Source organism: Leucopleurus acutus (genome assembly GCF_964270905.1).
Source record: "Leucopleurus acutus genome assembly, chromosome: 18".
Lineage (NCBI taxonomy): Eukaryota > Metazoa > Chordata > Mammalia > Artiodactyla > Delphinidae > Leucopleurus > Leucopleurus acutus.
In genome coordinates this window covers 68,700,565-68,725,734 of record NC_139160.1, presented here as the reverse complement: position 1 = coordinate 68,725,734, position 25,170 = coordinate 68,700,565, and the positions used below count along the sequence as shown (strand labels likewise).

Sequence of the window (25,170 nt, the reverse complement as noted above, 5' to 3'; positions counted from 1 at the left end):
CGAGCCACAATTACTGAAGCCCACACGCAACAACTACTGAAGCCCGTGCACCTAGGGCCCGTGCTCTGCAACAAGAGAAGCCACCGCAATGAGAAGCCTGCGCACCGCATCGAAGAGTAGCCCCTGCTTGCCGCAACTAGAGAAAGCCTGCGTGCAGCAATGAAGACCCAACACAGCCAAACAATAAGTAAATAAAATAAAATAAATTTTTTAATTAAAAAAAATCTACGTGGCAATCACCCTAGACTTCCCTTTCTACTTTGCTTCCTATACCTAATCAATCACTAAGCGCTGTTGGTTGTAATTACTAAATATTTCCTAATCTCCTTCTCTTTATCTCCAAAAATTTATTTTCTTAAGTATCACTTTTCCCATGGACTATCACAATTAACTGCTTAGATCTCTTCCTGCCTCTAGTTTTACTCCATTATAATCCATTTTTTTAACACTGCTGTCAGAGTGGTCTTTTTAAAAACATAAATGTCATGTCATTTCCTGTTTATTAACCTTTCCATTGTGTTTCACTACCTTTAGGGTGAAATACAAACTCCTTACAAGGCACTCAAGGCTCTTCTTATTTGGCTTCCCCCTACTTATATTGGTCAGAATAAACAAGGTTATGCTGCAGGAACAAACAATCCCAAAATCTCAGTGGCTCAACAGATGACAGTGTGTGCATCTCTCCATGCTACAAGTCCATCACAGGTTGAAAGAGAACCTTGCATGTTTTATTTCTCAGGGACCCAGACTAATGGAGACTTTACGTTGACATATGTTTCTGCGATCACCTCAACAGTAAGAATGACTTGTGGCAAACTCACATTGATCTTACATCTTCCACTCAGAAGCAACACGTCTCCTCTGTGTAACACATATTTCTTCTGCCTACATTTCATTGGCCAAAACAAGTCACATGGGCTATAACTACCTGCAAAGAGGACAGAGACAAGCAATCCTACTAAGTGTCTGGGAAGCAGAGAGCTGAAGCTATTTGGCAATTTGTATTGATCGCTACTACATTACCTGTTCATACTCACTTATTACCAATTCCTCAGGTAAGCCCTGTACACCAGGGCAAACAGACACTTATAGTTCTACACATGTATCACACATTTTCATAGCTCTGTAATTTTTTTTAGTCTAAACATTTGTTTAGGATGCCCTTGGAATTTATCTGACTCATTGATAACTATTAATCTTTCAAGAACCAACATAGGTATCAGCTCCTTTGAGAAATATCCCTTAACTTAGAGTTTCTCAAAGTATCTGTGGTGGAGACTTAGGTTTTTATTTCCAGTCCATCATGAACCAATACTTTTTAAAAATACAGTAAAAATAAATTACAAGAAAATAAAAGTTAAGCAAAGACACAGAAAATACAAGCCCAAATTTGTTATTAATAAATTCTGCAGGCATTATCAAATTATTACAAAGTTTCTGATGACTCACGATGTCTATGCTTATCTCACAACTGACTGCTGACCAGTGACAAACAGTTCATGGATCGTGATGGGCCCAGGAACTGTGTTTCTGAGTGACACTGCTCTAACACATGGCCTGTTTTCTTCCTTTCTCCAACCCTACCCATGGGGCCTCACAACTCCTTAAGCATACTTCTGTCAGACCCTCATTAAACTTGATTACAAATTAAACCCATTAAACTAAAATCTTAAACCCATTAAACTAAAATCTTTTCATGTCAGCACTAAGCGCAGCAGTGTGTTAGTAAATCAAGTTTAAATTTAATCTGTATTATTATTTCCTCCATCACTTTCTTTAGTCTAGCAAAAAAGACAGTCAGCAAAACACCAAATCAAGTTCCGATTTGCATTGCCAATTTCCACGGTGTAAATACTCCCACAGTGGCCAACTGCAATCTACCAATGTGACATCACTGAATGTGGGTTACGAAGACACACACAGTAGCACAGCACTGAATGTAGCAGTGGAAATGGAAAGAAGTGTTCATGTTTGACAGACATGTAGCAAGTAGAATCTTGGTGACTTGTTAACATGCCAACGGTGAATGCAGAATTGGGGAACTACTGGACCCATCACTATGACAGGGAGACCTGAAGAGGAGCAAGCAGTGAGAGCACACGTCCCATTTTGCATGTGCTCCATGCAAGATTCTTGTGACAACCAAGCAGAGAAGCTGAATAGGAAGCTAGATACTTGGGTTGGGTTTGGAGCTCAGAGAAGTCAGGATCCGAATTGCAAATTTGGAAGATATTCATTGAAATGTCGGTGGTGTGTTAAATCATGCAGGGAAAAGCTGTGGCTTGTGAGGAAAGGGCCAAGACCTTTAAAATATGTCATTTGGAGGTTATCAAGAAGCAGATAAGCAAGCCAAGGAGACTGGGGAAAAACAGGATGCAGAGTACCGCTGTCACCAAAAGTGTTCTAAGGAGGAAGAATGAACTTTGCTAAGAGATCAGGTAAAATGAAGTAGGAGAGTGTCCTTTGTATTTAGTGATTGGGGGTGTTATTGGAGACTATAGCCAAGGCAGTTTCAGTGGAATGTGGAAAGCAAGTGAATGAGAGTTGGGAAGCTAGAAAAGTGTGGGCAACCTTTCAACAACTTCAGCTATGGAGAATAGAAGCAAGGCAGGGGGGCAGCTGGAAGGGTACGTGGAGGAGAGAGGAAGGCTTGGGGCTGATAAATGCTGATGATACAGATCTAAGTCGAAAGGGAGATACTGAGCTTAGATCGGATTCTGTGATACTGGGGGAAAAGGCGGGATGGGGGGAGGGTTCAGAATCCGTGATTTTAGGAGTAGCTTTGCAGGTTTGGCGGTGGAAAGTGGGGAAAGTTTCTCTTTTTCTTAAAGCAGGAGACAGTAATATACTAAGAATGGGGGTTATGAAATGCGCAGAGTGGCATTGCAGTTGGGAGTGGAAGTTTAGGTCACAATGACTTGGTGAATGGTCGATGGATGGATGGCGGATCTGGCCAGGTGAAGGGCCAGAGCAGGGTTTGTGGGTCAGCAGGAGAATAAAGACCAGGGCCGTGGAACAGGATCTGCTAAAAACAAAAGCCCGGGCAGCAGGACCCTGCATGGAAGAACGCAGTTTCAGTTCTTTCCTGAGGCAGAAAGTGGAGACACACACTTGAAACAACCCCTCCCAGACAGGAAGAAGTCTAGAGTTCTGGTCGCTCCGACCCAGCTCCTTTTCCTGCAGGGACCCTCCAGTACCTCCGCCGAGCGCCACCGACAGCGCGAGGACCGCGAGACAGGTCAGGAATAGGCTCCTGCGCGGCGGACAGCAGGAGGGAGAGAGATATGCCCGCGGCGTCCCGCTCAGGACAGCTCCCGCAGCCAGCCTCCCGGGTCCAGGCTGGGGCCGCCCCTTCCCGCCCCGACCCCGCCCAGGTTCCGCGCCCAGAACTCCGCTTCCTCCTCGGCCACCGAGTCAGTCTATCCCTGCGACTCCTCCACCGCGACTAGGGCCCTCTGGCATGACGTCACAGGCGCGCCCACCAATGAGCTGAAGAGGGACCGGCGGCAGCGTGAAAGTGACGGCAGAATCAGCCAATGGCCGCGAGGAGGGGGAGGGCCGAGGCGGGAGTGTGAGAGTGATCGCCAGTACGCGTGGGGAGTTGAGGACTGTGCGGGAGGCGCGGGGCGCCGGGGGAGGGGCGGGGGGCGGAGAGCGGGGGAGCGGCGCGAGAGGCCCCTCCCCCTGCCCGGCTGCGGGCTGGTACCGAGAGCCCCCGGACTTTCAGCGCCCAGGAGGGATATGTGGCCGCTGCTCGGGCTCCTTGCAGGTAACGGGCGGGGCGGCCCCTGCAGGGCCGAGCGCTGCCGAGCGCCGCGGGGCGAGCGGAGTTGGGTGCGGAGCGGACGCGGGGTCCTTCCTCACTGCCGCCGCGCCCCGAGCCCCGCGGTCCGGCCCGGGCCGGGCGGCGGCGCTGCTGGAGGAGTTGGCTCCGGGACCCGGGCTGTGGCCGGGGCCGGGGTCACCGGGGTGGCGGGCCCCGTCGCCATGCGCCCGGGTGTGAGCAGCACGCGGGACAAAGGGCGCGGCGTGGAGGGTGTATGCTCCGCCTGCCCGCGCCCCTGCGCTCTCATCTCCGCCCCTGTTCTCTCCAGCAGCGTGGCGCTCCGTCGACTCCGGGTGCACGGGCGCCTTTGGCGTGTCCCCGGAGCGGCCGCGGAGTCCCGCGCCACCCCGCGCCTGGCCGCCAGCTGGCCGCAGTGCGGGCGGTGGCTGGGCGCAGGCGGGCCGCTCGGCCTCCTGCTCTGGGTTAAAGGCGGCTCCCCTGCAGCGCCGCGAGTGCCAGCCACTCGGCGCTGGCTGCCGGGCAGAGCGGCGTGCTCTGGGTCGGGACGCCCGGGACCACCGAGCTGCCACTTCTCTGCCCGGGCTTGGAGTATGGGGAAGCAGAGCAGGTGGCGCAACCGCCGTGTCACCTCCAGCGAGCTCCGCGGGGCTTCTGGTCTTGTTGATGTTGTGACTGTAGGCTGTGTGTGTGTTTTCTTCTTTTTTTAACCACACACAAAAGAAAGGAGGAGTTAGAGGAAAGATCTAGCCAGAGCACTGTGAATCGTTCCACACTGCTTTCTCTCAGAGAGAGATGGATGGGGAGAATTTCTTGAGAAACAATTAACAGTGAGGACTGACTGGATCCCCTCCCTGTCCCCTCTTTCCGCAGTCCCGACCGTGCCTGGCGCGCCCCAGATGGAGGTGGGGTAAAGTGACACCGGCCGACTTAGATAGGAAAATGGCTACAAGCTAGCAAGCTGGAAACTTTGTGGGACAGTGGAACTGTGAATGTCGAACCTCCGCAGTCATTCTTGGCTATTGGCAGGCATGGCCCTCATGTGTTACTGAATTAAGAAACTGGGAAGGCAAGCACAAGAGGAAGATACCTCGAGTAGCATTGTGTTCAGCGCTGCGTGGTGGAGAGCGGTAGAGATGATTGTCTCCCGTGCCTTGGGGGCCCCAAGAAAGGAGCAGTCAACTCAGGTCTCCACATTCTGGGTCAGAAACGACTGTGTTCTTTATTCTGATTTCCAGAGTCACTGTCTCATCTCAGCCTGGCAGAGGGCAGCTGGCATGTGGATGGATTGTTACTGATGAGGTAGAAAGGCTAGCCTGATGCAAGAAGGCCCTTCCGTGTAGGGGGAAGAATATTCTTTAGTAGGTGGTTGCTGCTGAGTTTTCCGTGGATCACTTAGGTTTGATCTGCCAGTCCAGGCTGCTGTGTCAGCTGTCAGCAGGTCCCCAGGGTTTGCAGCTCAGTGACTGATGTTTGCTTTTGAGGGGTGGCGTGGGATCCCTGTTCGAGGTCTTTTTGACCTTTTCATTGATGATCGGTTAATTTGTTTTAACCCCCTGAAAATAGAGGCTTGATATAAGGAGTTGGAGAAATTGAGAATAAAGAGACTTCTGCTTCGTTCCAAATCCAACTACTCATAGGCGCCAGTCAATTCTCAACACAGCGGGAGATCGGCACAGGAGTCAGATAGGAATCGGAACACTAGCATTGTCACTGGTAAAACTGGCTGGAGCTCTGCTTGGGCTGAGCCTGAGGCCACTGTGTTGCTCCATTATTCTCAGTCCGTAAGGCAAACTTACTATCCAGCCATGGCCCAGGAGCCCGGGCTCCCAGGCAGGACATCCCCTGGAGAAGAGGAAAGGGGCCATGCCTCCCAGGGCCCATCAAGAGAGAAACAGAACTGTGTGCCTTCCTGGTTCATGGCCTGGATACAAAACAGGTGGCGGGGACCCGTCTCCCTCCATGTACCACCTCATGCCGGCAGGGCTTCTTTTACCTGAGCACCAAGCCTGGCTGGGAACATTGCAGGAAAAAGGCCATCTACTGTTGGAGGAAGAGGATCAGGGTGTACAGCCGTGCACTTTACGCAGGACATACAGATGCCTGGCCAGGGAAGCAGTGCACCGGGTCTGCCCAAAAGAAGGGTGCCCTTTTCTCAGTTGCATCAGGTCACCTGATGGGCTACTGCTGGCCTTGGTTGGTTAGCGCATCTTCAGGAATGGCAACACTGGTGATCCCAAGACAGGAGGTCAGGGGCTGGTCACTTGGTACTAATCTCTCCAAAATGATTACAGTCATGGGAGCTAATTGTTTCCATATATGGTCTTATTTAATCCTTAGCACAACCTGCTGGAGTCAGTAGTGATACCCTGTGTGTTGAGGAAATGGATCCTCAGAAGGACTAGGTAGCTCAGGGTCATGTCCGTAGCCAGTCCAAATCTGTGTGCCTCCAGAGCCTGTGCTCTTAACCACTGGGCTGGACCGAGGTTCCTAACACACTGTACCTGTATCGCATTTGCTAATCCACAGTATTTTCGGAACTATCCTCTGATACCCATTAACAATCACGCCTGAAGCGGAAAGGGCATTTGTGAGTGTTCTCTGGGGCAGCAGAGATGTGAGAATCTTGGCGACCAGGGGAGGGACTCAGCAATGAGGAGGGAAGAGCCAGCCGGGACGGGGACGGGACCGATGCTAGTCTTCCCAATGTCCCTGCCAGAGAAGAGGGGGAGCTCATTCTGAGATTGCCTCACCCATCCTGTTGACTCCCCCAGGAGTCCAGGCCTGGCCCCCTGGGCACCCCAGATGTTCGGGTCTGTAGTCTGCCTTCCGTCCGAGTACCAAAGCGATTGGTATGTGTTACGAACAATCTGAGATGAAAAGGGAGGCTCAGCAACTAATTTAGGAGCACAGATTATTTCCTGACCCAGTATTCTTCCTGGAGGGCCATTTGAACCTCACAGAACCGCTTGTGAAACACTTCAAATATTTGGGCCTGAAGCAGATAACATCAAGACCAATTATGGGACCGCTTGTCAGCTCACAGCTCTATTTTGCATTTAAAATTGATAAAGAGTATTTGCTTTCCTTCACATTCACTTTGTAAATCAAAGAACGCTTTTATTCCCGCCATGTTAAGTCAGGGTAACTTCCTAACTATTCAGTCCTTTACACTTATTTATTTCATTTTTAGTAGCAGGGGTAATTTCTTTAGCTGAAATGTACACACAGTGGTTGGGGCCTGCGTGGTGACCTCTGTGATGTTTGCAACTGTGATTTGGATTTGACCAGTGGTTTATCCTTTCAGTGAAAAAGAAAAAAAAAAAAAGCAGCAGATAGTGGCTGGAATATTCCCTCCCCCACCCCCCACCCCCACCCCCACCCCCACCCCCACCCCCACCACCTGCACTTGCTGAGAGCATGAGTTACATCAGGTGGAGAAGCTCTAGGGCCCAGTGCTGAGAGAGTTGCAGAGCCTTTCATTTCCAGATTGTAAACGTGAACCGCTTTCCAGCACCTGTGACCTTGGATGGCCTCTTGGGCTGACTTCTTATTGATTCCATAATCTGGGGTATTTCCTTGGAGACCTGGAAACAAATACAGTTGACCCTTGAACCACACGGTGTTGAACTGCGTGGGTGCACTTATATGCAGATTATTTTCCGTAGCAAAGACTACAGTACTAAAACAAAACAGAACTGCAGGAGGCGTGGGTTTGATCCCTGGTCTGGGAACTAAGATCCTGCATGCCCCATTTTTTAGCGAGGCTAAAAAATAAAAAAAGACTACATTACTACAAGATCTGTGGTTAATTGAGTCCCCGGATGGGGAGGCACCACAGATACGAACTTATAATAAGTTATACATAGATTTTCAACTGCGAGGAGGGTCAGTGCCCCTAACGCCTGAGTTGTTCAAGGGTCCGCTGTACATCTAAACTGCCTCTCCAATCAAGGGGCCTGGGGTTTTCTTCCATCTCAGCATGAAGGAGTGGGGCCCTGCTCCCTTACTGGGGAAGACGAGAGCCTCAGTACCAGTACACCAAATCCTCCAGGGGATTCTCAAAAGAGAATAATTCTGTGCCTGTGTTTTCTCCCTCTTTGAAGAAAGTACTAGTAATAACAGGTAACCTTCCCTCGGCGTTCATTAAACCCAGGCAGTGTTTCTAAGCACTTTAGGTGGGTGTGTTGCTTAACCTTCATGACGACCATGTAAGGTGGGCCCAGTTATCATCCCCATTTTAGAGGTGAGGAAACTGAGGCCCAGAGAGGTGAAGTAACTTGGCCAAAGTTACACAGGATTGGAACCTCTAAGCAGTTTGACCCAGACGTGATCCTGGTAGAACCAAAGGAAGTGCCTATTGAGGGTGTGGGGAATGGGGACAGATGCAGTGTGATTGGAGAGGAGGGGGAGTTTGATATTTGTTTGGGCAAATTCCAAGTCAGGAAGCTCTGAGGCAACTCTCACTGCTGGAAAGTTCTTTTGGTTTGCAAAGTACACAAGAAGTGGACTCCTAAGGATAGGTGGCACACACAGGGCCACAGAACTAAGAAATGGCAAGACTGAGAAATGAAATTTCTGGCTTTAACGTTTGCCCCTTTGAAAGAAAAGTTAAAAGACGTGTCTGTTTTTAACTTGACTCCTTCACCAATATTGGAGGTCGTGTCCTCACCTGGAATAGCTCCCAGTGTTCTCCTTTAGGGTACAGTTCCTCCTTCTGGAATGATGCTGTCCCCAGCCTGTCAGTCTGCAGTGTGCCCTCCTTCCTCTGTCTATCCCCTGTGTGGGAACCACGGTCATGTGCCCTGCGACCTCACCTCTATTAAACTCTCTCCCAGATTTTCATTTAACTGGCAGGAGTGTCTGTGTTCTGCAGATAGACTGTAAGCTCTTTCAGAATCAGGCCATGTTTCACGCACACACACGAACACACACAATGTGCTAAGACCCAACAATGAATATTTATTGATTTTTCTTGGTTGGAAGAAGCAAGATGGTAACTGGTTTTTTTTTCAACTTTGTAAACTGGTTCAAGGACTATAAAAATGATTTGCCTTATGGGGCTGATAAACAGGATTCCCTTAAATCAATGTTTCTCAAGGATAATCCAGCATCAGAAGCCCAAGGACTTCTGACTTGGTAGGTTGTATTTGGGCCCAGGAGAATCTACATGTGTCCCACGTGATTTTTCTCTCCACTCGAGTTTTGAAACCACGATACAAAGCTGTTAATGATCACATCCTATAAACTCACAGCATAAATGAATAAGAGTGTCTAGCTCATTTTCACTTGAGGTAAACATGTCTACTGTATAAACATTCCTAACAAGGCAATGATCAATATTTATGTCGTGTCGCTTTTCTTGCAGGTTTCTAGCCAGCATAATGCTGGAGCAAGAGGCCGGCGGCCCGCAGTTTTCAGGATGGCCGAGTGGGATGCCGATTTGGATCACATCATTCCGTCTTCCATTCTTCCTCCTCTCTGGGCTAAGTTACTTGTGGGATTTGTTTCCCTCGTGTGTTTCGCACGTAGCTATGATGGAGACTTCGTCTTTGACGACTCTGAAGCAATTGTTAACAATAAGGTCCGTATCTTAATGTCTCTTTGGTAAACTGACATTAACCACGTGCCTACGTCCCAGTGATGCTCTGCATCGGTGTTGAATTAGTCTCTGCTGAACTTCGGCTGAGCCTTTGCCTGGGCCCCCATCGTGCTCTGGATTTCCCATCTCTTTTAGAGAGCATCTCCTTGATTTAGGGCCCCTTTTATCACTGGCAGCAGGGTCTCCAAGCCCTGCCTAACCTCAAGCTTTACCCTGGCTGTGTGCCCTACATGAGGCCCCAGTCCACGCACGTATCAGAGAGACCATTACTCTAAGATGACAAGGGCATTGCAGACTATTTCAGGTTTTGTGACAGATTTCCAGAACTCTAGGCCAGAACAGTCTCCCCTCACACACACACACACACACACAAATCATGCGTTTTTCCCCCGCCGAACGAAGGTGCATCCTCAGCAGCAGGCAGCGAGCTGGCTTCTTTGTCCTTCGCCGAGAGCATCAGGACAGCCTGCTGACAGCTGTGGAGGACCAGGATTTTGCTGCCCGCAGAAGCTGCAGTTCCTGCTCATTTCATGTTCGGAGACTCAGGTTTGCTGAGTTTGCAAAATCCCAGCCAGTTTTGCTCACCAGTAGCCGCGGGGAAAATGATATTCTCCTTCACTCGCCGACTAGAGGTAGGGAAGAAGAAATAGGTTTGTGGGCAGGGAAGAAAAAAGGTTTCAGCAAGCTAAAAGAAAATCAGAGCAAGAAACTTGGAGGCAGGGAGAGCCCAGAGGAGAAAGTACGTGGAAACAGCACAGGTCAGAGCCTTTGTGACAGTCTTACCGCTCAGCACATACTCTGTGTGCGCCTTAACGGGAGAAGAGAACTTGAAGGAGTTTACTAATCTCTTTCTCTAGTAGGTGAACTTGTAGCATCTCTTTGTAACACTGCCTTTAAATGCTCCTAAAAGTTTGAAGTCATGGATTTCCCGAATTCGGAAAGAGTCGTTTTCATATTGAAAGTATTGAGAAAAATTCTCTATGTAACAAACAGGTATTCTGTGGGCCGGGGAAGAGAGGGTGAGGGGGAAGGAGATGACTGTTTTGCAGATATTTTATTTGTAACGTACTCTAAATGATTTTCTGATTTTCTGGATTTCGACAGCAGACTCCAGCCTGTTGATGTTTATTTTGAATCCAAGTTCTTCACCTGTAATTTCCCTCAAGTTCACCCAGCAGTTTACTGCAGATGTTTCTGTTTCAGTTCTTTTTGAAACAGTGCTTAAAACAAAAAGAAGTGTGTAGCTCTAAGCAACTATGTCACATGGGTGGCTTAATAGCTATTAGAATTGCTTTTCTAACAGGCATATGAGGCTATGCCTTTATTTTTAAAATTCCATTTGTTGAGAGTTTCTTGACTCTTCCACTCTAATAAAGTAGAGGATATATAAAGTGTTAACTCAGGACCCATGTCGAAGAACTTTGGTGAGCGAGGCAGGGGAGACAGGAGCTATGTCGTACATCAGATGCCCAGGTATGAGGTTGTAATTCTCTTTCCTTCCTGTGAGGAAAGGCAGATGAAGCCATTTTGTGGCCCTACTGCACATTGTCTTGGCAGTGTTTTCTAGAGCATCACACTGTGCCCCTTTGTTAACTTGCTAGCCCCCTTTTTTGCCTTTCCTGTTTAATGAAAGGCCCTCCTCTGTTCATTGGCACCATGCCTACAGTAATGTGAAACAGGCTGTTACTGGATTTTATTGGTGTTGAAGACTGTTTTCCAGATGCTTCCTTGTAGTGTTGAGTTGCCTTTTTTCATTGAGATGATGATTTTCTTTGAGACCGTGGAGTTAGCAAGAATTTCAGACATGACACATCTTTTCCATAAATCATTAGGAGGAAAAATTAACCTTTCTTCCTGTGGCGTGCCCTGCTGTGTGTAGGCTACACCTAATCAAATATTTAGAGCTTTGCTGGTGTTCATTTTCTGCTCAAATGGAGGGAAAGATCTTCTGCTCAATTCCTTCACAACTGAGCAGGTACTTCTGGGACAATGCAAAAGTACATGGACTTCCAGCATGGTAATGGAGTAACCTAAGTTAGTGGGTGGATCCCACGACCTTCATGAAATATCAAATCAACTCTTAGAGGGAGGTCCAGACACTCAAGGCCTCTGAAGCTGATACCCAATGGAAGTGAAATTCACCCTCAAAGTGGGTGTCAGGTGACCAGCTCACCTCTGCTGCCTGTCCCCAAGCTTTTCCCTTTGAGTCATTAAGCTCCTAAGTAACAAATACTCACTGAATGCCAGTGTGTGTTGGACACTGGTTGCTCTCTTGGGCTGCCCACGATGTGACACACTTCTTGCATTTGGGACCTTCTCCATCTTCAAATACTTGTGAGCTGCAAAGACTGTCCAGTTTGGATGCAGACCCAGGCAAAGGCGCTCCTATCAGATACACCCACCTGTTGGAGCCAGGGGCTAGTCACACAGAGAAGAGGGGTCTGCGGGCAGCCAGGCAGCCTCAGCAAGATGTGCGGCGGTCTGATTTGTTGGTGCCCTTCGGGCTGCACAGCCCCAAACTAGGTTTTCCAGCCCACCTGGGAGTCGTTGGGCCTTGTGATCTTTTTTAAGGCGTTCCTTTTTTCACTTAAGTTAATCAGAGTTGTTTTGGTTACTGCAGTGAAGAATCTTGACTGCTACACCATGCAGTGCTTATTACATCATAATTTCTAGATCCTAAAACGTTCCTGTTTAATTGTGCTGTGAAGAAAAAATTAACATTCAGTTTTCATACCTACTGCAAGTGCCTTTCTTCTTGTTAAACACAGTTTAAGTAATCTAGTTTCATATTTAAATGTAAAAAGAACAAAAGATTCATTTTAAGGTATCTGTAGTTCAGTACCAAGTTAAACTACCCTATACGGTAGGTATCATTTTAACATATTTAGTAATTTTTATCCTTAAAAATTAGATGGAAATTGTTTTTTCTGTAATTTTACTATCTGCTTAGCTCATGATCAAAAATGGGGAACTTTAAAATCTATATGCTTACTCTTATGTTTGAACTGGGATATTTTTGGTAAATTACCTTACGTATTGGATATGAGAGAGGGTAATAGTGATCTCACTTAGCTATATGGTCCATTCATGCATTCTGCATAGATTGAGCACCTTCTGTGTACGCCCACCAAACGCAGGGAAGCCCAGGCCTCGAGGAGCCCCAGTCCAGTGGGGCAGACAGATAGGGGTCACATGATTATAAACTGCCCTGCAGCAGGTGCTGTGAGGACAGGCGCGAGATGCCCCAAAGGGAAGGGAATCGCATCAGCTCAAGAAGGTCGCAGCCCAGTGGCCGAGATATGAAGAGCGGAAGCAGCTGAGCTGTGGGGAGCTGAGGGGTGGCGGTCTGGGCAGAGACCTGTGTGCGCACAGCCTTGAGGTGGGTGGCAGCGGGAGTCATGTGGGGACCAGACGAAGGCCAGGAGCAGAGCACAGAGTCTGCGAGATGAGCCTGCAGAATTCAGCAGGAGCCAGGGCACTGCACACTGGCGTCCGTGTCAGGAAGTTGGCTTTGTCCTGAAAGGGGAGGGTGGGTGGGGTGACACGATTTGCATCTTGGAGGGATTACTGGAGAACAGGCAGAGGGCGCAGCGCACCCGCGAGGAGGCCCGTCTGGGTCCTGGGTGAGGATGACGGTGGCTTGACCCAGGACTGGTGGGAGAGATGGAGAAGAGAGGACTTCCGCCCAGGGTGAGGGAGGAGCCCTGATCCCTCTTCTGGTGTGTTCCCGCAGGACCTCCGAGCAGAAACGCCTCTCGGGGACCTGTGGCATCATGACTTCTGGGGCAATCAGCTGAGCAGCAACACAAGTCACAAGTCCTACCGACCCCTCACGGTGCTGGTTTTCAGGTGAGGTGCGACAGGACGGCTGTATGGGAGGGGCATCCAAGGCTTGTGCCTGACGTTGTACCAGGTGGTATGTGACAAGGTTCCTGGGTCAGTGGTCCGGAGGGACGTATAAGCCACTCACTATGTGGGTCTCCAAGAAATACATGCTAATTCCAGCCATTAGGAGTTAGGTTGGAAGCATCGCTTTAGGGTGATGCTGCTTTGGCGATGCAGACACTGACAGTGGAACCACACTGAGAAGATTAGCCTGGGCCTGGGCAAGGATAACTTGGTGAAGCGGTCCGTGTTTTTGCACAGTTCTTGGAGGTGGGACCCTTTGTGAGTTAATACTGAGGAAACAATATGTCAAGGCAACATGTAGCATCTAATGAAATTGTGATTTTTTTTTTCATTATAAAAAGCTAAGGTATAAATCCTCCTCCTGTGACCACATCAATATGCAAAACCAAAATGAAGCTTAAGACAGTCTCCCCACCCCCCATTAATCAGGGAGCTATTTGCATTAAACAGATTTGTTCATCTCACAAAAGTTCCCATGTGTAGCTGTTTCTTGGATGCGTTAGATACCTGTGTGTAGATCTCTCAAAGAAGCATGGAAATGATGAATTGGAACCTCTGGTGATTGAAAAGCAACAGAAATAAGAATCCCTGACTATAAGGAAGTAGGTCCATTGTCTGGAAGGCTAGTGGACAAACTGTCCAGGAGTATTTGCGGCGGGTGGGGACCGGGTGGGGTGGGGGAATCAGCAAGTCACACGACTATCTTAAATCCAGGTCCCTATGGGGTAGCCTGAGTAATGTGTGGTCTGTTATATCTTCCTGGGAGACAGTCTTGCCTTTATTGCCTCTAAAAAACTGTCTAGCTTTCCTTTCGCGTTTCCTCTCCAAGTATTTTCTGTCCCGCTCCTCTGAGATGCCCTTATCTTACATTTTCCGCTCTGCAGTTAATTATGTTCTTACCTCTTCTTCAGCCTTCTTAGCTTGACAGGCATTATTTATCTTGACGTTACTTTTATCAAACTTGCACACTTTCTCTTCTCCCTTTGGTATTTTCATGCACCAGGGTTTTCCTCCAGCTGGTTCTCATTTTGTTTCGCGTGCTTCTGGACCTCTGGTGTGAACACCCTTCTTTCACTGCAGGATGAACTGCTATTTGTCGGGAGGCTTCCACCCCTTGAGTTTCCACGTGGTCAACATCCTCCTGCACAGTGGCATCTCCATCCTCTTGGTGGACGTCTTCTCCGTGCTGTTTGGGGGCCTGCAGTACACGAGTAAGGGCCGGAGGCTAAACCCGGCCCCCAGGTCGTCCCTGCTGGCTGCCCTGCTGTTTGCTGTGCACCCGGTGCACACCGAGTGTGTAAGTATCGTCCGCCCACCGCCTCTGCACTGGTGTAAGGAGGACAGGCAGTCCGTGTATCGGCTCATTCCCTAAAACAGGCTTCCCTCGGATACTCGTATGGCTGTAGAAAGCCCAAGCTTTCAGACATTTGGAACGATGATTTGTAGGGCTAACAGGTCCCTCTTAGGGCAAACACAGGGTCCCCTATGGGCGAAGACTGTATAATGACCGTGTGGTATGATCTCTGGTGATACTTTCTGTTTCCTTATATGACCACATTGTGAAGGTATGAATGTTGAGTCTTGCCCAGCTTTGGGGTCTAAAAACCAGAGCCTGAGATTACTTTTCTTCCAGGTTGGGTCTGATGCAATTTTCCAGTGTTAGCTGAGAGCTTTATAACTTCCTAAATACTTTCTTATACTTAATCTGATTGTCACCAAAACTCCGCGGGATCAGCTGGGGCGGCATAACAATTTCCACTTTACAGAAGAGGAGGCAGCCTGGGAGGACAAATTAAGAACTTACCCAGGTCAGTCACGTAGCTGGTGGATGCAGGGATAGAACTTAAGATCTGGTCATCCGAGCCCGAGCCCAGGAGAGGCCAGCGTGCTTTGAGTTGACCTGGAAAGCGGGTCCCCGCATCCTGCTGGGACTTGCTCCTGAATTCTCCCCACCTGGCTTCTCAGCCCACGTAGTCAGGCAGCTCCTGCTTTTAATCCGTTGAGCCGCTGCTGAATGTGTTCAGTGCAAACTCTGTTGGGATTTAACCAAACACTTGTGAGGTTTTCAGGAACCACCCTACCCCACTGCCATGGAACCCTTTGAAAATGTAAGTCAGCATGTTTGATTTTAGTTATTCGTTCTGTAAGTGTGAAGTACCTAGTATAAAATACCACATGGACCTTCTTGCTTCTCCACAATAGATTTCTGCATCCGGTATGTATTTAAATACCTGCGTTTTGACCAGCTGCATTGAGCATCTTGAAGTCAGTTTCAAAATATTGGGAGGAATTCCTGCCTTTAGCATCTGATTTTGTTAATATTATTAAACTATCTGTTCTTTGGTATTAAAAGGATTGCAGGATTGTTCTCACAACCTCCTTCTAATATCTTACTACTTGAAAGCTTTTTTAAAAGTCTCATAATTTTTTTACTTCGGCAAATTCAGAGGACTTAAGGGAACTATGGTATGATAAATACCAATAGATAGATAGATAGATAGATAGATAGATAGATTTGTGATCAAATTAGAATTTGTTTCCATGCAGGTTCTCTTTATGGTCTAAATAATAGTGTTGTGCACATTTATCAGAAATAAGGGAATTTCTGGCAAAAATACTGATTTACTGTTTTGGTCCTTGTCTAATTTTGTGTAATCTTAAAAAGCAAAATGAAATACTTGAATTGTTAGCCAAAGAAATGTTTCTAAAATTCTGCTTTTAAATATGAGAAGTTAGTTTATAGAAAAATTTGAAATGCCGACAAGTATAACTGGATGTGTACAAACACACACACACACACACACACACCAGCTAAATGCAGTGTGGGAATATGTTAACCCAAGGGAGGTCCAGCTATAGGAGAGAAGAGAATATTTGAAAAATGTCTTCATCTCTCCTCTCCCTCCTTTCCATGAAAGCCATTCAAACTCAAATTGTAAGAAAAAGTTATGGGTCATGGAAAAATAGCATTTCTAAAACAGATCATTGTATGTTCACCTTTCCTCGTTTTGGCAAATAGTCGGTATTCTGTTTTCATCCTCTCTATACCCCGCTGTTATTTCCCACTCTACATTTAACCCACTTTAACAGTGAGCAAAAACCAGGCCCACCCAAGGAAACCCTGGAAGGAGAGTTCCTCAGAGCTTTCTGGACCAGTACTGAGGAAGCACCCTGTGCTCTGGGCTGTGGGTTGGATCACCAAGGCACGGAGAAGAGCTAAGAGAGGGGGTTTCCTTGCCTCTTGTCTTTAGAGACCAGGATGGAGGCCCCAGGGAGTTCCCTGAGGACACCAGTGTTATTGTAGGTTTTCCTTTTCCACCAAGCATTGGTGAAAATTTCAAATTGCTTGAATTTGGGTGTCAAAGAGGGAAGCTTGGGTCTTCTTAATAACCCTGCCCATCCAATAAACCCAGAGTTTAACACTGAAGGAATTGGATGGTGCAACATTCCCCCTTTCCCCTTCCCCTCATTCCTTCCATGGCCCTAGTGCAAATTGTTCCCTGTGGGGAAACGCCACCACCTCCTGCTGTATGGATTGGGGGAGTTGCAGTGACTTCTCTAGAAAACTCTGATGTGAGTGCTTCAGGTTATTTGTAAGAAAGAAAAATAGCCTTTGTAAATAACTTTGCCTGAAAAGACATACGCAAATATCCGAAAAGAAAAATAAAATCTCTCCGTACCCATGCCCATTCCCCAAACAGTTAAACTCAGTGCCTCCTTGGGTAGCCTTTAAAATTTTTTTTCTATGAAATCTCTCTTTAATTACTATGCCAAAAATTCATTGAAGGACTAAATACTCTTTACTCTGAAACACTTGCCATACTTTTTAAAACTTGTTTTTCTTCATGTCAGACGATGTGACATACATCGCTTAAGACTTGGGAGTATCTTCAGTGAACCAAAGGCAGACTGTTTGCTTTAAAATGAGTTTATGATGTTCAAAGTTCATTTTAGTGGGAGTCTTTTTTTTTTTTGAGGTTTAGTTGATTTACAATATTATATAAGTTAGTGAGAGTCTTTAATGTACCTCAGCCACTCAGATAACAAGTGGTTTAGGCTGGCCTTTTGGGCCCCTATTCCTGGTGTTTATCCAAACCACTTCCCTCCCCCTCACTCAGTTCAAGAAACCTTGTTCCCTGACCCTCCATATCCCTCAACCCCCTTGCTCTAAGGACCTTTTTGGATACACTTCTCTGGGTTGGCTTTGCTCACTTTATCCTCTGAAAGGCTTTGGGATTCCCCGCCATCCTCAGGCCCTGTAGAGAGCCACAGCTCCCACCCATCTCTGGTCCTGATGGGAGGCCCAGAGCACCAGGCGCCCCCTGCATCACTCACCCCGGAGCTGCAGAGCGCATACCTGCTTCACCCTGAGCTGCTGTGTCCTCTGTCTGCTGCTTTCTGCCCCCCCTCCGCCCCCCGCCCCTGCCCCTCCCAGTGTTTACAGAAGCATCTTTGGGATTCACGCAGCAACGGACAGTGACCCAGCACCCACTGTGTGCCCGGCTCTGTGTTGGGTCTCGCTGCATCCCCGATTTCACTGTGTCTCTGAATGAGTGAGTTATAGGCCAGAGGATTCCAGAAGTCTTATTACATATTCACTGCCTTCATGAAGTAATTGTACCATTTAACCCTCTGGTATGTTGGCATACTTGGCCCAGATCTGTTGAACCTTTGTTTGTCCTTAGCTTCCTTCCCGGGAGGTTGTTTCATGTGCGTGGCATTCACAGGTTGGACTCAGCTGTCAGTCTTCTTAGTGACTGCGTGACACCCTGGGCTGCCACGTGCCCCTCCGTCAGCAGTTCACCATCGGAATCGATGATTGCCTCAGACCGTCACATCTAACCAGCGTAGCAGGAAACTGCTCCTAAAAGGCATTCCTTTTAGCTATTGCTTGTAGACGCACCTGGGAATCATATGTAAATATAGTAATTTTCATATTCATTGTATACTCTCCCATCTCGATTTGTAGGATAGTCTTTACTCTGTGTCTGACTTATCATATATCTCACTTTAAGAAAAGATGAACTTCCCAGCCATTAAAGCGATACCTAGAGAAGCACAGTGAAAGGTTTGACGTATGTCCCATCCAGGTGCTAGTTAGTCAAGAATGCCATGTAAACTAGACCAATACTCATGAGTGGAATTCTGGGTCTTTCGTTGCCATGAAAATCTGGAAAGCAATTATTGGAATAATCAGTTTCAAAGAAATGAAGCACAGATTTTATATTGCTTCATTGTCACTAAGGTGGAGAAGGGAAGGGCAGTCGTCAGATGTAGAAAATGGGGGGTGGGGAAGAAATGGTAGAAATTGCATTCCTTTTTTCATCTTACTCATCAACCACTTTTGAAGCGTTCTGCTTTCCAGGTTAACCCACTTCATTGGTTTTGGTCTGAAGGGAGGAAAAGGTGGCAGAGGCAGCTTTGAACATTATCCCTGTGTCTTAGTCTCTTTGCCTGATGACTTGTAATATGGACTTCCCACCTTTCCTTCATGTTTCCAATCAAGGTTTCTTTTTTAAATATCATGCCCTTTGAGCTGATACCATTTTCCAGTTGAAAATTCGCCGTGGGGACCTGATTAGAGCAGAGGCCTCTGGAGCTGTGGGCGCAGCGTGCTGAGTGACGGGCTTTCACTGCCCGTGGGCATCGCTGGCTGCGTGTGGCCCACAAAAGAACCCTCCCTGGGTTCGAGCCAACCCAGCCTTCCTGTGGAAGCGGCTGACCCAAGTCCTAGACCAAAAATGAAAAGAAAATCAGTTGTCAGATCAGACCACAGGGAAGCGTCACAGTTGCAGGGATTGTTTTAATAGATGGCCAAGTCTGATAAGGTTTTCGTTTTCTATTTCTAAGGAATCGTTTTTGTATTTCCAAAGTTTTGTTGAAATGTTTTTTACATACATCTTTTCTTCTGCCCCTTCTTTTAAGGTTGCTGCTGTTGTCGGCTGTGCAGACCTCCTGGCTGCCCTGTTTTTTCTGTTATCTTTCCTTGGCTACTGTAAAGCACTTAGAGAAAGTAAGCATGACATTTTGCCTTCTTAATTTTGCATCTTCTTCGTGTTTCTGTCCTGCTGAGCAGTGTTCTGACAGATGGGAAAATGTCGGTTTATATAAGTTTATCGCTTTGAAGGAATGTGGGTCAAAGATGTCAGCTCTTTTTAGTGATGTCTGTAACTCCATTGCTTTTTTAATAATACAAAGGCTTGTGCTTTGATGTTCACAGTATTCAGGGAGCACCTTGTTGGGTACTGTAACCCAGAGCTTCTGCTCTTGGTGCTGAAGCGGTTGTGATTGATTTTTGTGGTTTTTATTTCCAGCAAAATTGAAGGGGGAGGGGAAAAAACTTATGATTTTTTTTTTAAACCTGTTGGCAAAAAACCTTGAAAACTGGTAAAATGTGTAGCCATGAATATGCACCTGGATTGTGAGGTTCTTATTTTATCATTGTTGCGTCATTGATACTTACAGAGAAAGTCGTTGTTGGAAACAACAGAGTTGAAATGACCAGTTGTGTGTGTGTGGAGGGGAGAGGGGGAATTGCCTGGTTATTAGTAGCAGTGCAGCCGTGCACTGATAGAGTTCTAGGAGAATCCCTGTATAGCTCTACTCATCTGGGTTCTGATTCCCTCCAAGTCAGATCATACCTTCCAGATTGCTTTGTAATGGAAATTGGATACAGTACATTCAGCTTACATAGCATTTATACATGCTGGCCCCAGCAACGGTGTTATGCATTCAACTTCTGTTATAAAGTCAGTTCCTGACTGTAGAACTCTCTTTATATATCACAGTCAATTTATATTTGGGGGGAAGAGGGGAAGAAAAGGGAAGGTGAGAGGGGTGATCCCTATGGAATGCTCAAGCAGGGCCGTTTCAGCTGACACTGATGTACCTGGGTTTCCTTGAGTCTCTTCCACAGTATTTCTCAAAGCTTAGGTTCAGTCCCCTGCCAGGCCTTAATGTTATTGTTCATGAACTAATGCTTGTACTTGGATTCCTCCGGTAAATTGATGTCTTATTCATAAAGAAGGGCAGACCACTACTTCAGGATTTTGTGTCTGCTGGGGCTGGTGAAGTGGGGTCACTCAGGGTTGGTAAACAGGGGCCCATGAGCCAAATCCAGCCCCCAAGCTGACAATGACTTTTTCCAGTTTTAAATGATTGGGGGTAAAAATCCCACAAGAATAGTGTTTGGTGACATATTAAAAGGTACATGAAATTCACATTTCAGTGTCTATATATGAAGTTTTATTGGAACATAGGCACATCCATTTGTTTTTGCAGAGTTAGGAGTTTCAGCAGAGGTCTCCTGGCCTGTAGAGCCTAAAGTACTTACTGCCCTATCCTTTGCAAAGTTTGCCAACCCCTGGGACATGACAGACAGGTAACTGTCACCATCCTAGTGGTTCCAAAAGGTTTTTTAGTAAAGAGTAATAGGGAGTTCCCAGCAGGAAGTATTTTTACTTAGGAAGGCAGATGTTTGCTGTTAATATAATAGTTGCCATTTATTGACTATCTACTGGCACATGTGTGCATGTGTGCGTGTGTGCATGTGTGTGTGTGCGTGTGTGTGTATTTTTCTCATTTAATTATGTTACAGTCTTTAAGATAGGTTGACTTACTTTCCCTGTTTTTCAGATGTAAGACTCAGAGTTTATGTAACTTACCCAGTATCACACAGCTATTTATGGCAGAACTGGGTTCACCTTTGAGTCTTAACTCACTTCAAAGCCAGCGTCAACTACATTGTGTTCTTCTGCTTCCCTGTACTCAAGGGACCAGCGAGGCAAGCCTGTCAAAACAATCATTAAAAATAAACAGGAGGTCCATTCAATTCTGTTAACGAATTGTTAAAATGTTAGGTGTAATAGTGCCTCGCACGTATGTGTTAAAAACAATCCCTTTCTTGTAGAGACACATGCTGAAATATTTATGGATGAAATGGTATATAAAGTCTGGGATTTGTCTCAAAATAATCTGAGAGGAAGCAGAAGCATGTTGGCATTTAGCTGAAGCCAGACTGCTCAGGAGTCAATGTTGAAGCCGAGTGATGGAGACATGAGTTCCTATATCAGCATCTCTACTTATATATGTTTTTTGTTCTTTACAAAAGGTGTTTTTTAAAAAGAGCAGTAGATAACTTTTAACCCTTTCTGTTTTTTCTACAAAAACTTAGGCAGGACTGCAAACTCTTCTAGGACAGGCTATACTGTTTTGATGTTCTAGGTATTCATAGTTATATACCTAGAACATCTGTATGAAACTATCCATAGTGTCCAAGGGTAGATTGGGAAGGGCCCCTCCTCCATCCTGTCCTGGACAGCTGAACACAGGGCTCAGGTTGTATATCTCAAAGTACCACTTCCCTCAAACTCTACTAAGACACAGTGCCAGGGTGACTCCAATGGGCCCACACCTCCATGCTCACTCAGGACTGGATCATACCCACCCACTCCCCATCCTCTCTTATTATTATTATTTTATCATACCACCACTTTTTCCTGTGACTCATCATTTTTCTGATATGGCAGAGTTTGGGGACAGCTAAATAGAACAGCTTCAAGAACAGAAAACATTGGGGGTAACTTTCCTTCCCGAGACTGAACGTTAACTTAGCAATAAGGCATGTCCAGCTCTTCCGGGCTTGGGATCTCCCCGCCTGTGATGATTGTAAAACTCCCAAGAGCCACACAGCCCCCAGGGATCTGGGGGTGGGAGATGGGGAATGACACCAGCCCCAGCCGTTTCCATAGGTAACGGGAGAGGGGGCAGCTTCATTTACTTCTCACCATCATATTCATTACAAACAGTGGTATTGTTTGCATTGTTATGGGTTTTCTTTTTGCATTTTATGTATTTGTATTGTTATATTGTGTTCTTAAGATGGCAGTTAAATCTGAATTTGCAGTTAGGTAGGATAACAACTTATCAGTAGTATTTTTCTTGAAGAAAATTAAAAATTAAGTCTGTTGGCTTTTCTCCTAGACATCTCAAAAGTTTGGTGCAGTATCATTTTATTTATTTATTTATTTTTATTTTTTATTTTTTTTGCGGTATGCGGGCCTCTCACTGTTGTGGCCTCTCCCGTTGTGGAGCACAGGCTCCGGAGGCGCAGGCTCAGCGGCCATGGCTCACGGGCCCAGCCACTCTGTGGTATGTGGGATCTTCCCGGACCGGGGCACGAACCCGTGTCCCCTGCATCGGCAGGCGGACTCTTAACCACTGTGCCACCAGGGAAGCCCTCATTTTATTAATTTTAACATATCTTCCCTTAAAGTAACTACTCCCTTATTCTGAATGGATTTCAAAGAAATCAAAAGAGCTTTTTGAAGAACGTACTAAATGTTGATAGATACAACGTTCAAACACACATCATTTAGGAGATGTAATAAAATTTCTCACTACTTCTAAAGGTTGCTCTTATTGAAATTATGGGAAAATTATCAGAAGACTAAAAATTCTTCTAGCAAGTGAACTGATGCATTTATTAGCCTCCTTTAATGGAGTGTCCTCACAGGATGGCGAAAAACTACAGACATGTTATATTCTTTCCCTGGATCCTTTTGCTAACCTTTTCTGTGTTCCAATACACAAATGTACATATTCTGAACTATGTGTCTCTTTTTCATTCGTTTGTAAATTATAAAATTATTTCCAAGAGCCATCCACACAAAAGATAGATTTTTAAAATAAGGCCTTTGGAAACTGATACCAAAGGAAAAAGTGCTTAATATATGATGTTTTTTCAGTTAATACTTTGATTCATGAGAAATTGGTGAAGTATATTTTAGTACTAATGGAACTCTAGTATATTACCTCTTAGTAGTGATATAACCTTTCTTTTTTGGTCGGTAGTATTCTTTTAACATTTAGAGCATGTTTACTTTTAAATTGGAAAGAGATTTTGTAAAGAGATTGTTATAGGCCTTTAATGTTAAGTACGTAAATGTTTTCGAGAAAGCTCACCTGGAAATACTTAATGTTTGCACACCTGTGGCCATGGTAGGCATGGCTTCTGTGGAAAGCCTTTAAGAATATGAACAGATTTTCATTTGGTTGAGTTACTTGGAACAGTAAGAAGATGAATAGATTGATTAGGAAGGCTTTGAAGAAGCCTCTCCGTTGACCTCTTGTTTACAGGCTGTCCCACCTTCCCATGCACTTGAACCCCCTTTAGGAAAAGGAAAGAGTCAATTAAAGTGGGACCAAGGGACCCACCTCCAGACTGGTACCGCCCTTTGCTGTCACCCGCAGCTTGTTTAGTCTTTGGGAAATGCAAAGCTACAGGAGGTTACCTGTCTGCACACAGCCAGACCTCAGTGTCTTGCCCCAGAAAGTTATTATTGGCGGTGGACTTTTGTGTCTTCTCTGTCCTCTGACTGTGTCCACCTGCCCACGCAGGCTTTGAGTTGCAGATCATAATCGTTCTTTCTTGGGAGTTTAAAGTTGATGGAGGAGAACAGCCATCCCTCAACTGCACTCTCTAGCGTTTGAGTTGGTTTTCACTGTTATTTCCAGTGCCCACTCAGTTTCCACATCACAGACTATCAAGGGAACGGTTGATTTCTATCTCCCAAGTTCGTTGCTGGTCTTGAGGCACAGAGTGGCCTGATTCTTTTTTTTTTTTTTTTTAATTAGGGTATAGTCGATTTACAGTGTTGTATTAGTTTCAGGCATACAGCAAAGTGAATCAGTTATGCATATACATCTATCCACTCTTCTTTTGATTCTTTTCCCACATTGGCCATTACAGAGTACTGAGTAGAGTTTCCTGTGCTATACAGTAGGTCCTTATTAGTTATCTATTTTATATATAGTAGTGTTTATATGTTGATCCCAGTTCTTCCAATTTATCCCTCCCCCCTTACCCCCTGGTAATCATAAGTTTATTTTCTACATCCGTAACTTTATTTCTGTTTTGTAGATAAGTTCATCTGCACCCTTTTTTTAGACTCCACATATAAGTGATATCATATGGTATTTGTCTTTCTCTGTCTGACTTACTTCACTCAGTATGACAATCTCCAGGTCCATCCATGTTGCTGCAAATGGCATTAGTTCCTTCTTTTTCATGGCTGAGTAATATTCCATCGTATATATGTACCACATCTTCTTTATCCATTCCTCTATTAATGGACATTTAAGTTGCTTCCATGTCCTGCCTATTGTAAATAGTGCTGCAGTGAACATTGGGGTGCATGTATCTTTTCGAATTATGGTTTTCTCTGGATATATGCCCAGGAGTGGGATTGCTGGGTCATATGCCTGATTCTTGAGAGAGAGAGACTTACATTCAGTTACTAGCCAGTTTTGGGGAAACCCTGTGTCCCACACCTCAAGCACTTCTCTGACCCCTCCCGACAAGGTCCTGTGCCCTGAGCCCCACCTGCTGTAACCTCAGGACAGCAGAGCAGGGCAGGACACTGGGACCTGATGCCCAGCCCTGTCCGCCTTGTTCCGCTCGGCCGGACAGCACCGAACAGCCCCTCCACTCTGCCAGCCTCCTCCCTCTGCTCCCTAACTCCGAAATCCCCCTTTGTCTCAATACCCTGGAACCACTGCTAAAGTCTGGTAGCACCTTTCCTGGTCTCTGTGGATAGTCACTGTGTTTTCAGCAACTCTTCTGTGTTTGGGATTTTCCGTCCTCTTTCAACAGGCTTAGAACAGAGACTACTTGTTTTATAGAGAACAACTCTCTGGAATAATTCTTAAACATCATGTTAATGTTCAACTTCGTAAATATGGGGGCTGAGAGTCCGTTTTTAAGCTGAGCAAGGGCTTCAAAACTAATAATACCTTTACAGAGAAGAAGCAGTAATATCCCTACCCATTCATGATAAGACACTGTTTCTGATTCTGTTCTAGAATCACATAGAGG

General features: G+C 46.1%; 1 protein-coding gene across 2 annotated transcripts in view; it reads left to right on the top strand.

Annotated features, from left to right (window-relative positions):
* Positions 1-3,703: 3,703 nt before the first annotated feature.
* Positions 3,704-25,170, top strand: part of TMTC4 (transmembrane O-mannosyltransferase targeting cadherins 4) — a 62,053-nt gene continuing 40,586 nt past the window's right edge. Inside the window, exons 1-5 of one of the 2 annotated variants that reach the window (XM_082859188.1) lie at positions 3,704-3,769; positions 9,153-9,368; positions 13,120-13,235; positions 14,376-14,592; positions 19,221-19,308. In XM_082859188.1, coding sequence (XP_082715314.1) covers positions 9,207-9,368; positions 13,120-13,235; positions 14,376-14,592; positions 19,221-19,308 — 583 coding nt within the window. In that variant the 5' untranslated portion in view covers positions 3,704-3,769; positions 9,153-9,206. Of the gene's footprint in view, positions 3,770-4,950; positions 4,987-9,152; positions 9,369-13,119; positions 13,236-14,375; positions 14,593-19,220; positions 19,309-25,170 lie in introns of those variants that run through there. The other variant, XM_082859187.1, reaches the window with a different exon arrangement.